This window comes from Pagrus major, chromosome 14 (genome assembly GCF_040436345.1).
Source record: "Pagrus major chromosome 14, Pma_NU_1.0".
Classification (NCBI taxonomy): Eukaryota; Metazoa; Chordata; class Actinopteri; order Spariformes; family Sparidae; genus Pagrus; species Pagrus major.
Genome location: NC_133228.1, coordinates 24,896,884 through 24,913,996, shown reverse-complemented (window position 1 = coordinate 24,913,996; position 17,113 = coordinate 24,896,884). Strand labels below are relative to the sequence as shown.

Here is a 17,113-nt window from a genome sequence, read left to right as displayed (position 1 = left end):
GAGGAACGGCTGCCAGTACAGACAGGTGCAAGCAGAGAAGTAGAATCAAGAGAGAAAACAACTCCTGATTAAAATGTGTGTTGGTGGTCAGCTGGATAACTGGGTTCTGGGTTTCCTATCTAACAGGACGTTCTGTGTTAAAGTTGGAGATGTTGTGTCAGAAGAGGCTGATATAGTAAATGGTGTTCCTCAGGGTCGTGCTAAGGTGGTCAGTGATTACTGGGAGGACTCGCAGCAGTGAAAAGGTGAAGGATGTGGCTGCCATATGAATTCAGTGGCAGGAGAATATGGTATAAATAAGTTAGAGTTTGGGCCAAATGTTGTTTGGGGTAATGTTCCTCCATATTTCCAGTGCACAATGTGGACTTACAACTTGTGGACCAGAAGCCTGAATGGATTAAAAGAAATGAGGGTCATATTGGACTCTTGGCATTATTATAACTTCATACCAATAATTACTGATGGATCCAAAGAGCCAGAGAGTTTTCATACCGGAGTCTGATGTCGTCACATGCAAAAGAATTAATACTGGATTATCTTGTTTACAGCAGAACTCACTGCTGTAATTTTAGGGATGCAGTGGATGGAGGAGGTGAAGCCTGAGAGAGCTGTCATCTGCTCAGATTCAGCTGCAGCTCTGGAAAGCTTGAATTCAAAAGAAACAGTCAGAGAGGATCTGTTGATGGAAATATAAATGATGATGCTGCTGACACCACAAAGACTTGGACTTAATGTGCAGTTTTGTTGGGTTCCTGCTCATGTTGGTGTAGAGGGTGATGAGAGAGCACTGAAGTGAAATGATGATATAATGACAGTCCCCTTTGGTAAAGGTGATGAAATGAGAATGAAATATACAATGAACCGGTCTGTAATTGGCTGACAGTCCACACTTGATGATTCTTAGTATACCGGTTTTTGATCTGGACCTTGTGTTCTAGATGTCAAAAAAAAGCAGTGAAATGGCCCTTTTTTTTTTGTCATTTCACAAATATAATCGAGGTTTTTCGGTGAACAGGAGATAAATGCTGCAGTAAATATGAATAAAAGTCAGGATTATCACACCCTGTGATGTCTCCTGTCACACTGGAGTGTTTCTGAGGCTTTTAACACTGAGCCAGTAGAACCAGAACCAATAGGCAGGAAATAAGACTGAACTCAGTTACCACCAGCGAGACAAGAAGAACAAACGCTGGAGTTTAAATGATCAAAGTTTAGGATTGTAGAGCAGTTACAGACCGGTTCATTTCACCTCCCACATTTATGACGGTTTCCAGTCCGTGAACTGGGCTGAACCCGACTGAACAGCGCCATCTACTGGTCAATAAGAAGCTGTGCATCTGATGCAAACTTCAGCGTCGTTGTCACCAGACTCCCTTAAGAAATGCTCATTTTCTAGAGTCATCGCGTCAGGAGAAACTGTGTGAGCTGTGTGAAATGCTGTATACAACACATTCTGGACTGTTTGGACCTACTTGTTAATTCGGCAAACGTTACACATGATTATAAGTCTTTCTTTGATATCGTTTCGTCTCTGAGATGCAGCTGTGTATCTGCACAGAGACCCGAGTACAAGAGGTCAGTCAGTCCCATGTGGAGACGCCTTTAATGCCGGTGTTAGTCATCTGTCTCCGCTCCTCCAGTCACTCCCGGTTCCTTATTAGACCCACAAAGCTCAGAAGTCAGAACCCCGAGGAGCAACACTGATCATGTGACCCAGACTCATGAACAGGAAGGAGGCTGAAAGTGAAAGTGTTCAGTCCTCAGACTCCATTTTGAGATCAGAGCAGACAGAAGAAGACGGAGCAGGAGAAGTGAAGTGTGAAGCAGGTGAGTGTTCAAACAACGTGTTTCTGATGTGACTGTGAGAGTGTGAGTCCGTGTGTGTCTGTGGACTGTAGAGGAAACACATGTTAGAATAAACTCAACACTTTGATTCTTCTGTGGACACAAAGTCCTGAGAGGCTGAATAACACACATTCAAACTACTGTAACTAAAGACGAGGAGCCCAGAGGTGAAGACCAGAACCCTGACCTGCTCTATGGTACTGTATACTGTGTGTGTGTGTGTGTGTGTGTGTGTGTGTGTGTGTGTGTTGTGTGTGTGTGTGTGTGTGTGTGTTCTGAGCTCACAGTTCATGTTTCACCTCTCAGACCTGAAGATGAGTGTTTGTGTGGAGGAAGAGGACCGAGCAGAGTCTCCAGGATCCATCTGTCCCTCTATGAAGAGTGACCGGTCCAAAGGTGAACCTCTGTTCTTCAGTACTGAACCTGGACCATCAGACACAAAGTAAGACTGATACTAACTCATTTATATGACTCATGTTTCAGTGATGATCACATGTTTGTTTAGTTGATTTTGTGTTCATGTGTTCAAATTTCCACTAAAATGTCTTTTCTGTCCATATTGAAGACTTGTTCCGCCTCATGTTCCTCTGTGTGTCTGCTATAAATCTGTAATCTGATCTAAGAGGACAAACAGAAACTTTGAAACCTCCTTTTTATCCACAGCAGCAGCAGTTTGTGTGTGTAGAGCTTCTTAAATCACTTTATTGATGAAGGATTCATGTGATGTGAATAAAAACATGTTGGTGTTTGCAGAGTTCAGTCCAGCAGACAGAGAGCAGAGTCTCCAGGATCCATCTGTCCCTCTATGAAGAGTGACCGGTCCAAAAGTGAACCTCCATTCTTCAGTACTGAACCTGGACCATCAGACACAAAGTAAGAGGACTGAGACGGACTCATTGAGTGTTTGCTGGTAATGTTTTGCTGTAGAGTAACATCAGGCTCCAGGACTGAAGACACACTAACAGAAACTCTTTGAAAGTCTCCTGAACACTAACATGTCTGAACTCAGTCAGATCCTGGAGGACACTAACAGATCTCACCAGGATGAAATAGATCGGTGTCACCATGACGTGTTTTTGTAGGCTGACCTGAAGTCAGCGTCGCTCTGGCTCCCTCCACAAAAAGCCTGAGAGATGTTTGAGTTGGATTTTGGATTATTGCAGAAAATAATGTCTGTGACAAACACAAGTTTATGATACTGACACGTTTTGTTCTGAGAGATAATCTTCACACATCATTTTCATGACAGACTAAACGCTGAATTCAAGCTGAAAAGTATCGACACTTTGACTTTTCTCTGTGACCATCTGAGCTTCTCAGCAGCGTCGACCAAATCTGGATGTTTTTACCAACAATCATCAAATCATTGTAGTTATAAAGAAATGTGTCCACAGAGAGAGGAAGAGGAGTCATGTCTCTGTGAAGAAGCAGCCCACCTGCTGTGTTCGGTGTCAGGACGTCCTGAAGGATCCGGTCTCTACCAGCTGTGGACACTGGTTCTGCAGACGCTGCATCACCTCAGACTGGGACCAGTCTGCTTCACCAGGAGACTCCTCCTGTCCCCAGTGTGGAGGTAAGACCCAGAACAACAGCTGGACTGTGGACAGACAGTCAGAGACAAACTGTACCGAGTCAGACTGAACATCTGAACATGTTAAAGCCACATTATGTAGAAATTGTCACGTTGTGTGATTTGGCGCCCCCCACAGTTTGTGAGTGCAACACCACTGTAGTAAAAACAAATCCAGGTGTGTCACAGTTTGTCAGACGTAATATAGGTGCTGACTACAAACACAACTCATGACATCATCACAGTGTTACGTGTTGAAGTCCACACGTATGTAAGGCTGCGATCCTACAAGTGACAGAGACACCGTTCACCTGTTACAACACACTGGACCATCAACACGACTCTGAAGCTGCTACTTTAACCTCACAAAGTTACATAATGTTGCTTTAAACATCTCACCTTCTACATGTCATTACATTTATTTAGAGACTCAGGAGGCATTCAGACAAACACCAGGACAAATTACTAGATTGTCTCGATTACACACAAAGTCAATGAAAAGACCTGAAGAGACTCAAACTTTATATATTCTGATACTGATGGATTGTTATTGATCATGAAAATAATCCACAGATTGTCAACGTTTCTCCAACATTTGTCTCTTTTCAGTGGATGTTGGTCTTCAGGAGGTTTTAGATGAACATAAGATCAGTCTGAGGAGGAGATGTGAACGTGTGACTGAAGGAAGTGATGGAACAGGAAGTGATGGAACAGGAAGTGATGGAACAGGAAGTGATGGAACAGGAAGTGGAACCCTCCTCAACAGGATCTACACTGAGCTCTACATCACAGAGGGACAGAGTGAAGAGGTTAATACCCAACATGAGGTGAGGCAGCTTGAGACAGTTTCCAAGATGGAGGCCCTCCATGACGATCCAATCAGGTGCTGCGACATCTTTAAAGCCTCACCTGACCAACAGAGACGCATCAGAGTGGTTCTGACCAACGGCGTCGCTGGAGTTGGAAAAACCTTCTCGGTGCTGAAGTTCACTCTGGACTGGGCCGAGGGCTCCGAAAACCAAGATGTCCGTCTGCTGGTTCTGCTGTCGTTCAGGGAGCTGAACCTGATCAGAGATGAGCAGTACAGTCTTCTCAGGCTGCTCCATGTTTTCCATCCAACATTACAGAAGGTGACAGCAGAGAAGCTCGCTGTCTGTAAACTTCTGTTCATCTTTGACGGCCTGGATGAAAGCAGACTTTCACTGGATTTCAAGAAGAGGAAGGTCGTGTCTGATGTCACACAGGAGTCATCAGTCAGCGTCCTGCTGACAAACCTCATCGAGGGGAAGCTGCTTCCCTCGGCTCTCGTCTGGATAACTTCCCGACCTGCAGCAGCCAATCAGATCCCTCCTTCACGTGTCGACAGGGTAACAGAAGTACGAGGCTTCACTGACGCCCAGAAGGAGGAGTACTTCAGGAGGAGGTTCAGTGATGAAGATCTGTCCAGCAGAGTCATCTCACACATCAAGACCTCCAGGAGCCTCCACATCATGTGTCTGATCCCAGTCTTCTGCTGGATCACTGCTACAGTTCTGGACCACATGTTGACTACAGGCCAGAGAGGAGAGCTGCCCAAGACCCTGACTGACATGTACTCACACTTCCTGCTGGTTCAGACAAAGAGGAAGAAGCAGAAGTACGATGAGGGACGTGAGAGTCCACAGGAGCTGACGGAGGCTGACAGGGAAGTTCTTCTGAAGCTGGGGAGGCTGGCGTTTGAACATCTGGAGACAGGAAACATCATGTTCTACCAAGAAGACCTGGAGCGGTGTGGTCTTAATGTCACAGAGGCCTCGGTGTACTCAGGAGTTTGTACAGAGATCTTCAGAAGAGAGAGTGTGATCTTCCAGAAAACAGTCTACTGCTTTGTTCATCTGAGCGTTCAGGAGTTTCTGGCTGCAGTCTACATGCTCCACTGTCACACCAACAGGAACACAGAGGTGCTGAAGGACTTCACAGGAAAATACTACAAACACAGGGACTCAGAACCAAAGTCTTTTCTTGAGAAGATTTCTACGTTTTTTGTTGGAAGTGTTGATGACCATGAGATCTGTTGCCCATCCCTGGATGTCTTCCTGAGGAGCGCCATGAAGAAATCCCTCGACAGTAAAAATGGCCACCTGGACCTGTTTGTTCGCTTCCTTCATGGCCTCTCTCTGAAGTCCAACCAGAGACTCTTAGCAGGTCTGCTGGGTCAGACAGACAACAGTCCAGAAATCATCCAGAGAGCCATCAACAACCTGAAGGAGATGAACAGTGATGAGATCTCTCCTGACAGAAGCATCAACATCTTCCACTGTCTGATGGAGATGAACGACCACTCAGTCCATCAGGAGATCCAAGAGTTCCTGAAGTCAGAGAACAGATCAGAGAAGAACCTCTCTGTGTTTGACTGCTCAGCTCTGGCCTACATGCTGCAGATGTCAGAGGAGGTTCTGGATGAGTTGGACTTGTACAAGTACAGAACATCAGAACAGGGACGACAGAGACTGATTCCAGCTGTGAGGAACTGTAGAAAGGCTCTGTAAGTCCAGATGTGTTAAACATTATAAAGTGAGGTGAAGCTGAAGCCTTCAGTATTAAAGATCAACACTTTACACACATGAATAATATAAAAGCTCGACACTATACACGTTTACCAAAACAAGTATTAAACCTGCTGATTGAATCAATGATCGTCACCGAGCTCAGAGCAGAAATGACATGAAGTTGTCTTGTTTCCAAAACCTTCAGCTCCTAAAATGATAATAACACAATGTTTAGTTGTAATTCTTGTGTTTGTGCAGTGGGAGGCATTAAATGAATGAAATGGGAGATGAAAAGCAGATGGAGCGACAGAATAAAATGCATCAAAGACTGAGACAATACACACAAACACATAACTGAGTCAATACATACGAGTGCAGTTACAACCTACAGTGACTTCACAGTTCACTGATCATCATGTGAACATGAAGCTGAACCAATATAAATCACAGCAGCCTGTAAACTAACATCTGACACGTTCACGTCTCACTTATTTCAACACTTTTGTCCTAAACTGTCATTTCTGGTTCATTATTTCCCTCAAGGACACTTCAACATGTGTTTGTGTTTATTTATATGGCACTTTAAAAGCAGTAACATCAGTTTGTTGGACACAAATAAAACAGCACAACAATGAAAGAGTCACAAGAAAAGTATTACAGGGACAATTACAGATGTAAATATAAAGACAGCAGAATGAAGGAAACGGACAAACACAAATATGTCAAACCAAAATCACACAAAGATGAAATCATCAGAATCAGCCGTTAAAAGCCGTTTTATACAGGTGTGTTTTGAGGGGATTTAAAATGGGCCACTGATTGAGCCCAGCTGATCTCCTCAGGCAGCTCAAAGTCTGGAGGCTCATGTGGAGCGGAGGAGCTCAAGTTTCAAACTACAAACCTTGTGATCAGTGACTGAGCAGCTCAGCTGAACAACTGAGCAGCTGAGCTGCAGCTGCTCATGTTCATGTGCTTTGTGATGCAAAATGTTTAGAGTCTGTTTTCATAGTAAAGAGTCAGATTTTATCACATTTAAATGTTTTATTATCTGTATTCACAGACTGATGAACTGTCGACTCTCAGAGACTCACTGTGAAGTCGTCGCCTCAGCTCTGAAGTCCAACCCCTCCCACCTGAGACATCTGCACCTGATTCTCAACAACCTGAAGGATTCAGCAGTGAAGCGTCTGTGTGCTGCACTGGAGAGTCCAAACTGTCGACTGGAGACTCTGAGGTCAGTTCATGTGTTTTTTCTCTGTTTATATTCAATTTAAATCTCGAACAGAAGTTTTAAATTTCCTTCAGTTCTCACACACACACACACACACACACACACACACACACACACACACACACACACACACACTCAGCTCAGTGCACGTCTGATCAGTGATGAAGATGATGGAGGATGAAGCTCACAGTCAGTCAGCTGTGTGTTGATGGAGATGACAGTGGTGATGAAGATCTGTGCTTTGATCACAGCTTCTATGTGTGTGAGTCAGAGCTGCTCGTCTGTGCTGAAGGTGGATCGATGGTGTAGAACGTTTCTGTTTGGTCGTTGAAGTCTGTCGTGTGATTAAAATGACGTCCCAGGCTGCTTAGAGTCCGTACATCCAACAACAAGTCCCACAATTCCCTGGGAACAATCCCATAATTCCTCTGCAGCGTCCTTCACGTCATCTCCTCAGCGAGTAGGAATGAGATGGATCGGTGCTGGAGCTCTGAAATAATTCTTCTCAGTAACTGTGGTCAGTTGTGCACCAGAGGCAGCTTCAGAGGTCACCTGGCTCTCGTGCTCACTGTGCATCAGCGGACAGAAGCAGGATGTTGGACTCACTTCTGTTTGCAAATCCACTCAACTGGTTTTCTTTAAGAGCCGCTGGCTCGGATATTTGTAGAAAGAAGCTCAGTGGTGCGACGTGTTGTCTGAACACATCTGGAGCTCAGAGTGTTCACAGCTGGTCCAAACAGCCGAAGGTGGAGTGAAGAGCTGCTGGAGACACAGCGATGGTTTAAATGTGGAGAAAAGGTGTCACATGTTCAGACAGTCTCTCCTGAAGACATTCACAGTGTTTCACTCAGGTGTTCATATGAACAGTGACAGAAATAGTTGTGGAACAAATGAACAAAGAGCTGAGAGAGAAGTTTAAGCCCCGCCTCCTTTCTCACCTGCACTCAGGTGACCAATCACACAGTGAGGTGTGTGTTAATGTTGTGCTGTTGGGTTTAAAGTGACAGACACTGTTGGACACAGCGTCCTAGTCTGACATCAGAAAGGTGCGGCCCCACTCACATTTAAATCTCTGGATAGAAAGTGTTGAATCTTTGATGATGGTAAAGTCACGCTGGACAAAAGACACATGAATGTAATTTAATGTCATCTCTGATTGAACTCGCTGCATGTGTTGACTGTCTGAAACTCTGAAGACAAACTTTATAACATTGAACATATTACGCTGCTGATGTCAATTATAAATGTGACGCATTATTTCAGACATGTTACTGTTGTTTTCACATGTTTCAGTCACATTTTAATATTTATTTGAAACCTTTGTTCACACTTTCACAACATTATTCCAAACTGTGAGTCTTAGTTTTCATGTCATCAGGTCTGACGGGGATCTGACCTCATAGATTTGATGCTGATGGACTCTGAGCGTCTTGTTCAGCTTCATATTTAAACAGATGTAATATAACATTAAACGTTCATCACTGGTTGATTCTCTCTGAACTCTGAATCATTTGAGTCCTTCGTGCTTCTGTGAATAAAAACAGAAAGCAGTGTTTTCTTCTCTGTCAGACAATAACAAACAGAAGCTTTATGATGACATGTGACGTTTATACTGACTGAAATATTAAACTCAGGATGATTTTGATCTGAAACAGCAGAATCAGATCTTCAGTCAGTTCCTGTTGGTTTGTGTTTGGCTGCACAACATGAGTTTGTACAGATGGAGCCTCTGGTGGAGCTGCAGAGTTTAAGAGGTGGAGTCACGACGTCTTTATTGAAGCAGCAGCACGTTGTCATTAATATTAATGAGAGCTCTGTTTCACTTTGTGTGTCTGACAGTGTTGAACCTGCAGCTGTTGGGTTCAGGTGTTTGGAGCTTCATTTTCTAAACGTGTTCAGCTCTGAACAGATGATTAAACTCTGAATGATTTCAAGCAGGAACATTGTTTTCTAAACTCACTTCATTTATTCTTTATTCAGATTGAGTTACTGCAGTTTGTCAGAGATCAGCTGTGCTTCTCTGGCCTCAGCTCTGAAGTCCAACCCCTCCCACCTGAGACATCTGGACCTGAGTCACAACGACCTGAATGATTCAGCAGTGAAGCGTCTGTGTGCTGGACTGGAGAGTCCAAACTGTCGACTGGAGACTCTGGGGTCAGTTCATGTGTTTTTTCTCTGTTTATATTAAATTTAAATCTCGAACAGAAGTTTTTCAATTTCCTTCAGTTCACACACACACACACACACACACACACACACACACACACTATGACTCCAGACCTGACTGAGATCAGCAGCATGTTATTAATCTGTGTTGATGTGAACAGGTGGGTGAATGTTGTGTTGACAGGATGATGTCACCATGACGATGATCCACAATAGACAGGTGAAGCCACGCCCCCTCTGGTCGACCACCTGGGACCTGATTTCAGAAAAAATGACACAAATAATTTTCTGCTCTGGTTTGAATTGTGTCATGAATCTCACATATGATGTTTGTCAGTTTAAAAGAAACATTTTCTCCAGAAAGTCTCAGTTTGTCGTCAAACTAATAAAATATAAGAGTGAAAATCTGTAATTATAAAGACGACACAGCCGACAGTGGTTAAGTGACGTCTGGTTTAACGCTGACTGAAACCTTGTAGAGTCGTCCTGAATATCAGCAGCTCACAGAACTGACCAACTCTCCTTTCACATAACTGCAGCTGTCAGTGTGACCAGACCTTCTTCTGTGTTGAGGCGGCGGCCATGTTGCTGTTGGTGACGTATGTTGAGTGAGACCAAGTAGTTCACTGAGCGCTTTAACACAAAACTACATGAGATTTGACTTTATTTACAACAAACAGACACTTTCTGACTGAAATAAGGTCCATGAGGTCACCTGAAGGGGCGGGGCTTCCCCTCCCTATAGAGAGGTGTAGTCTGTAGTCCTGAACCAGAAACATGTTAGCATGTTAGCATGTTAGCACATCCTGTTACAGTCTGTGAGTTAGTTGAATGTGTCTTCAGGTAAATGTGTGAAATAAGGTGTGTGGTCACCACAGGCTGAACATATTTACACGTTTTGTTCTCCAACATAAAATCCATCATTAAATGTCCACAGTTTAATTATGAAGCTCTTCATGTGTTAAAAACGGTTAGCGGTTGCTAACAAGTGTCTAAATGAAACCACAGAGGTTGTCGGGGACATTAAACGTCCTCACAGCGAACACGGAGACTCATCTACTCACTAGTCCGTCTTTACAGGCCACTTTAGTTACACACTGTTCTAACTGGTGGGAATGAAACAGTGTTGGACTCAAATATCAATGTATGGTAGAGAAGATGTGAGGATGTGAGAGGAGGGGAGATTCCCTTCACCTGAGCTGTGGGGAGTTGTCAGGGACAGAACAGGTCAGGAGTTCAGATGAGGATGATGACAGGAAGCAGCTAGGATGACACTTATTGTCCAGTCAAACATCAGAGGGTCACTGCCTTGGGGAAGGCCTGGGTAACAACTGTCATAAAGTCTGTAACCACTGTTCTGCTGTGTAGAAGTCAAGACCACCTGCAGACTGCAGAGAGCACTGTGGCTCTTCTCTCCATGCTGCATGTGTTAAAGACAAACTGTCTCCTGTGTTTATCTGATCGGCTCTTCTGATTGGTCCTTTTAGAGACCGCCCATCAAACTATTCAGAACCAATATCGTCTGATAACAATCGGACCGCCCTTAATTAGGACACAGTGATGTTGAGCTGCACATTTAAACCTGAACACATCTGATTGGATCATAAATTGATTTTTATCTTCATCATTTATTCTTTATTCAGATTGAGGAGCTGCAGTTTGTCAGAGATCAGCTGTGCTTCTCTGGCCTCAGCTCTGAAGTCCAACCCCTCCCACCTGAGAGAGCTGGACCTGTGGGGAAACAACCTGCAGGATTCAGACGTGAAGCCGCTGTCTGATCTGGAGGACAGTCCACACTGTCGACTGGAGACTCTGAGGTCAGTAGAGGGTTGGAGTCAGTCCACGCTGGTTTCAGCAGTATTGTACTGAACACAGTCAGTATCAAAGTAAAGATCCAGTATTTCCTGTTTTCCTCAGTGAAGCTGTGAGAGGAGAACGGTGACAGGCTTCATGATTGGACAGAAAGACAGAGAGAGAGCAGTCAGCCAATCAGACGAGCCAGAAGCTCGTTGTGATCTCGTGTTGAGTTGATGTGAAGACGACTGTTGTTGTTGTGTTCATGTCTACAGGAAGTAAAGCTGGATCACAGCTGACAGCATCACAGGATGTGTAGAGACAGTCGTCCTCATCCATCAAACGTGATCTCTCTAAAACACTAAAGAGCTGATCAGCTGATCTGTGTCACAGCTCTCAGGTCTACGGTGGCCCTGAAGCTCAAAACACAACAACATTTCACAAAACATCAAACTGTCCACAGGGACTCGGGTTCTGTCTAATTACAGACAAGAACACTGTCCCACCTTTTCTGTGATGTGAGATGTTGATGTGTTTGGACCTTCAGGGCCACCGTACAGATCAGTCTGACTGAAGCCTGCAAATCACTGCTCTGATTTCAGAGAACCATCATTACATTTAGTAACCATGTGGTGTTTGTACAGAGCAGAAGCTGTGCTGAAGTCCAGTAACCAGCTGATGTTGGACTGTCAGTCTGTGTGTGAACATGTAGGAGCTTTAACATCATATATTCATCCGTCCATCTGTCTTTTGTTTGCTCCACACATTTTACAGCAGACTCCATATTTACATATTTGTAATGTTTCAAAGCAGATGAAATATTCAGGTGTGACTGAGACTCTGGTTTTTAACAGCAGTCAATCATCATCAAAGTGTTTCTGCAGTGATGATGCGTTCAGGGACTCTCTACAGTTTATTTCACTGTGTACTTGAGTGAAACCTGCAGAGTAAACCTGTGAGCTTCACTCCAACACGTTAACATGAGCTGAAAGGAAGCTGGCTACGCTACACAGCCGCTCCACTTGTGGTCTGAACAGGCCTGAAGTCCTGCTGGTCTTTATATCACTGACTGACAGCTGATGGAGGGAGTCTCTGTCAACACTCATGTGTCTGCTGCTCTCTCTGCTTCTCTCATCAGGTGGCAGTGATGAAAGGTGGAGGTGTTGAGAGGATCAGCTGTGTCCTGATGATCCAGAGAGGTTGAAGCAGCACCATCAGCTGGTGGGTGGAGAGGCTCTGACTGGGCCGTGTTACTGGGAGGTGGAGTGGAGAGGAGAGCTTCATCCAGCAGTGACTGACGGACCAATCACAACACGTGGAGACGACTGTCAGTGCTGCAGTCTGAACTGCTCTGAGATCAGCTCCACTGTCACCAAGTCCAGCATCCAGCTCCATGTGTTGGGCCACTGACTGCCCTCCCTACTGCCCCCTGGATTTAACAAGAACACAAACAAATCCATCCAGTCCAAACAGACGTTCAGAACCAGAACTAGAACGTGTTTATACTTTTCAAATATATATTTAATGAGCTATTTTCATACGTTACAGTTAAACCTCAGTGTCCGTGTGTCACTTGTAGCCTGACGTTGTACTTGAGGGGAACGTTTTAGACGTGACACCAGTTTGATCATCATGTTTCCTGCAGCATCAGTGAACTCCAGTTGAACGTGCGACCCTGCTGGTTTACACATCACATGATCAACACACACATGAAGTCAACCTGTGGATGTTTCTCCCCTCTGAGGTCGGTGTTGAAGCCGTTCTTCTCACCAGCGTTCATGTTGTGGAGCTGCTTCCTGCCAGCAGATGTCACCGTTTCCATTGTGTCGCCTCACTGAGGTTTAACTGAACCCATGATGTGAACGATTTCTCTCTGACTGCATTTGGTACAAAATTAAATGTCATCATAAACGAGTTCAACTTCATTTAAAGATGTAATATGTAACATTTCTGCATTAAAATGTCTCAGAACGACTCGACCTTTGTTCTTTATGTTGTTGAGTTGTGTTCTTACATTACAACAATGTTCAAACCAGAGAAATCCTCAAGTTTACTGAAGGTGATGGTGTGTTTTTAAGACACGTGAGCGCTTTATACATAAACTGTTGGACATTTAATGATGTATTTTCTGTGGTAGAGCAGAAGGTGGAGACATCTTCAGCCTGTGGTAACCACACACCTTATTTCAGGCTTTTAACTGAAAACACATTCAACAACTCATCAACTTTGAGACGAGGGAAGCAGATGTGCAGAAATGCAAACTGATTTCCAGGTTTTAGGACTCGTTACTTCACCACTCCATTAACAACTTTATGCTTTTAAAGTTAAACTGCATTAATTTAGTTGTACCTCATAACTGAGTGTATTAACAGCATGACAGATATGACGGCTGTCAGTGATGAGGAAGTATTCAGATACTTTACTCAGGTAAAAGTACTGATACAGCTCTGTAAAAAAAAAACCCTCTTCAAAGTTAAAGTCCGGCACTGAAAATGTTGCCTAAGTGAAAGTATATCAGTTTAATCAGGAAATGAACTTAAAGTCTACAAAATAAAAGCATCAGAGCAGAAAAAATGTCCCCTGTGACTAAAAGGTGAAGCAGCAAATCTTCACATTTGTGGAGCTGAAAACCATCAAATGTTTTTATAATACAAATTAAAATAGTTGCTCATTCATTGTCTGTAAAGTGACTGTGATTAGTTGACTCATTGTTTCAGGGACACATCTACAGACGTTGGGCTGGTTTGTGTGTGAAAATGTTACTTAAAGTACTTTAAAGGGGCAACATGTAGTTTTAGAGAAGAAACCCAAACTCACTGATTATTAATGAGTTAATAACACAAACTCAGAAATACGTATTTTCTCCATCAGTGAATAAACCAGCTGTTCTCAGAGGAAAATAAGGTCCCAGAACACTGTGTGAAGCTAGAGAGGTGGCAGGGTCCGCCACAGATACACACAGTGAACCAGTATAAAGTGTGTTGTCCTTTAAGGTCAGTTTGTTGATTCAGTTTATTCAGTCATGAACACAAAGACAGTTTGATTATTGAGTTTGTTCTTCTTCTTCTTCCTTGTTTCAAACTACAGAGTGTCTTTGTATCACCAGAGAGCCTCAGTGTGCAGTCAGTCTGTTATGTGAGTGGATGAAGCTTGTTTGTCCTTCCTGAGCCTCTGCCCAGCTGTGTGTGTTTCATAAACCCTGTTTGAATTAGAGTTTCTTGGTATTGTAGAAAAGTCCATGGACAAGATGAGTTTAATGAAGTGTGTGTGTCAGTGTGTGGAGGAGCCTGCAGTGATAAATCTCTCATTATAATAACTATGATCAAAGTATGATTATAATATATATTAACAAGAAACAACGGTGGTATAAAGGCCACAGCCTGTGTCAGGAGGTTTGGGGCAGTGACCACCCCGAGTGTGTTTGCAGAAATCTAAATAACCTCTGATTAATGAGGAAATGTCCACATGAGTGGAGTGTTTTTACATTGTGTGTCTGAACGAACATCTCGTCTCACTGTTCAACTGTTTTAAGTGTTTGAAAGGATTCAGGAGAGAAAGCAGAAGAAGTCCCGCAGCAGTGCCTCACACAGCGGGAGATGGGAGCTTTAAAGGCTTCAAACCAAAACACAAAAACCTCCGAAGCTTCATCTGACTCACACATGAAGAGACACTCCTCAGCTGTCACTGCGAGCAGTAGGTGATTTGTTCATTTTTAACAGGGGGGAGGCTCAATGGGAGCAGCACCCTGCCCCGACACACCTATGTCCACCTCCCAAAGGACACTGTTGACGCCTTAACCATAACTGACATTTCTAATTCTACAACTCCATTTTATCCAGTTATCTTCCTTCTCTCCCTTCTACAATTGTCTTTTCATAACTGTATTAAAGTAACAAGTAAATACACCTTTAAACTGTCTGCAGTGGACTGAGTTTATTCAGGCAGGGTTTTCTCATGTGTCTCACAATTCACTACAAGCAGGGTCATTTTAACCCTTTCATGCATGGAGGTCACTACAGTGTACGGCTGTTTAAAAGTGTTTTTTCTCTATATATACCAGCAATTTTGGGCACTGCTGCATATAGTCCACTCTAGTGGAAGCGATTGCATCATCCCATAAAAAATCCCATTGGCAGGTCATTGCAATGGGAAAAAGTAGTCAGTGAAACCAAGATGGCCGACAGACAGAGAGAAAGACCAACCAGCTCAGCTATTTCGGTTTCTACCTTCTATAAAAAGATGCCATTGCAGGTGAAAAAAATATAATTACATCAAGTAACATCTCAGGTGATATATTATGTAAAGATTTTCCAAGTTTTGATTTTATATTTGGAGGAAATACCGATTAATTATCTGTCCACTCAATTGTACATCATGCATCACAAGCTATGTTTCAACTTCAATACAATGTCAATTTCTACCAATGTTGTTCTTGAAAATAATTCATATCCTGTAATGTTTTGGCTGTAAATCAACTGCTTTATGTTTTTAGAATGTAATTTGAGTTTTTTTTTTTATATCCATATTTTTTGCAGGGCTCAAAAAGACAGGCATACAGGGTAATAGAGGAGTTTCCAGACTCAAGTGAGGAAGAGTAGCAGTGATGAGGAACGGCTGCCAGTACAGACAGGTGCAAGCAGAGAAGTAGAATCAAGAGAGAAAACAACTCCTGATTAAAATGTGTGTTGGTGGTCAGCTGGATAACTGGGTTCTGGGTTTCCTATCTAACAGGACGTTCTGTGTTAAAGTTGGAGATGTTGTGTCAGAAGAGGCTGATATAGTAAATGGTGTTCCTCAGGGTCGTGCTAAGGTGGTCAGTGATTACTGGGAGGACTCACAGCAGTGAAAAGGTGACGGATGTGGCTGCCATATGAATTCAGTGGCAGGAGAATATGGTATAAATAAGTTAGAGTTTGGGCCAAATGTTGTTTGGGGTAATGTTCCTCCATATTTCCAGTGCACAATGTGGACTTACAACTTGTGGACCAGAAGCCTGAATGGATTAAAAGAAATGAGGGTCATATTGGACTCTTGGCATTATTATAACTTCATACCAATAATTACTGATGGATCCAAAGAGCCAGAGAGTTTTCATACCGGAGTCTGATGTCGTCATATGCAAAAGAATTAATACTGGATTATCTTGTTTACAGCAGAACTCACTGCTGTAATTTTAGGGATGCAGTGGATGGAGGAGGTGAAGCCTGAGAGAGCTGTCATCTGCTCAGATTCAGCTGCAGCTCTGGAAAGCTTGAATTCAAAAGAAACAGTCAGAGAGGATCTGTTGATGGAAATATAAATGATGATGCTGCTGACACCACAAAGACTTGGACTTAATGTGCAGTTTTGTTGGGTTCCTGCTCATGTTGGTGTAGAGGGTGATGAGAGAGCACTGAAGTGAAATGATGATGATATAATGACAGTCCCCTTTGGTAAAGGTGATGACATGAGAATGAAATATACAATGAACCGGTCTGTAATTGGCTGACAGTCCACACTTGATGATTCTTAGTATACCGGTTTCTGATCTGGACCTTGTGTTCTAGATGTTAAAAAAAGCAGTGAAATGGCCCTTTTTTTGTCATTTCACAAATATAATAGAGGTTTTTCGGTGAACAGGAGATAAATGCTGCAGTAAATATGAATAAAAGTCAGGATTATCACACCCTGTGATGTCTCCTGTCACACTGGAGTGTTTCTGAGACTTTTAACACTGAGCCAGTAGAACCAGAACCAATAGGCAGGAAATAAGACTGAACTCAGTTACCACCAGCGAGACAAGAAGAACAAACGCTGGAGTTTAAATGATCAAAGTTTAGGATTGTAGAGCAGTTACAGACCGGTTCATTTCACCTCCCACATTTATGACGGTTTCCAGTCCGTGAACTGGGCTGAACCTGACTGAACAGCGCCATCTACTGGTCAATAAGAAGCTGTGAATCTGATGCGAACTTCAGCGTCGTTGTCACCAGACTCCCT

General features: G+C 43.4%; 1 protein-coding gene across 2 annotated transcripts; it reads left to right on the top strand.

Annotated features, from left to right (window-relative positions):
* Nucleotides 1–1,571: 1,571 nt before the first annotated feature.
* LOC141008613 (protein NLRC3-like) lies at nucleotides 1,572–13,108 on the top strand. Of its 2 annotated transcripts, XM_073481055.1 has the most exons (9): nucleotides 1,572–1,827; nucleotides 2,152–2,287; nucleotides 2,599–2,718; nucleotides 3,240–3,418; nucleotides 4,025–5,939; nucleotides 7,004–7,177; nucleotides 9,155–9,328; nucleotides 10,984–11,157; nucleotides 12,273–13,108. In XM_073481055.1, exons 1-9 carry the CDS (start codon nucleotides 1,722–1,724, stop codon nucleotides 12,280–12,282), a joined length of 2,988 nt encoding a protein of 995 aa, XP_073337156.1. In that variant the 5' UTR covers nucleotides 1,572–1,721; the 3' UTR covers nucleotides 12,283–13,108. The 2 variants fall into 2 exon arrangements, with proteins under 2 accessions (XP_073337156.1, XP_073337155.1); XM_073481054.1 differs by having other exon boundaries at nucleotides 1,736–2,287.
* The last annotated feature ends 4,005 nt before the right edge of the window (nucleotides 13,109–17,113 follow it).

Coding starts and splice junctions, on each gene's coding strand:
- LOC141008613 (XM_073481054.1), top strand. CDS start 2,040: ATGGTACTGTATACTGTGTGTGTGTGTGTGTGTGTGTGTGTGTGTGTG. Junction 2,719..3,239: donor CCTGGACCATCAGACACAAA/GTAAGAGGACTG, acceptor ATGTGTCCACAG/AGAGAGGAAGAGGAGTCATG. Junction 7,178..9,154: donor TGTCGACTGGAGACTCTGAG/GTCAGTTCATGT, acceptor TTCTTTATTCAG/ATTGAGTTACTGCAGTTTGT.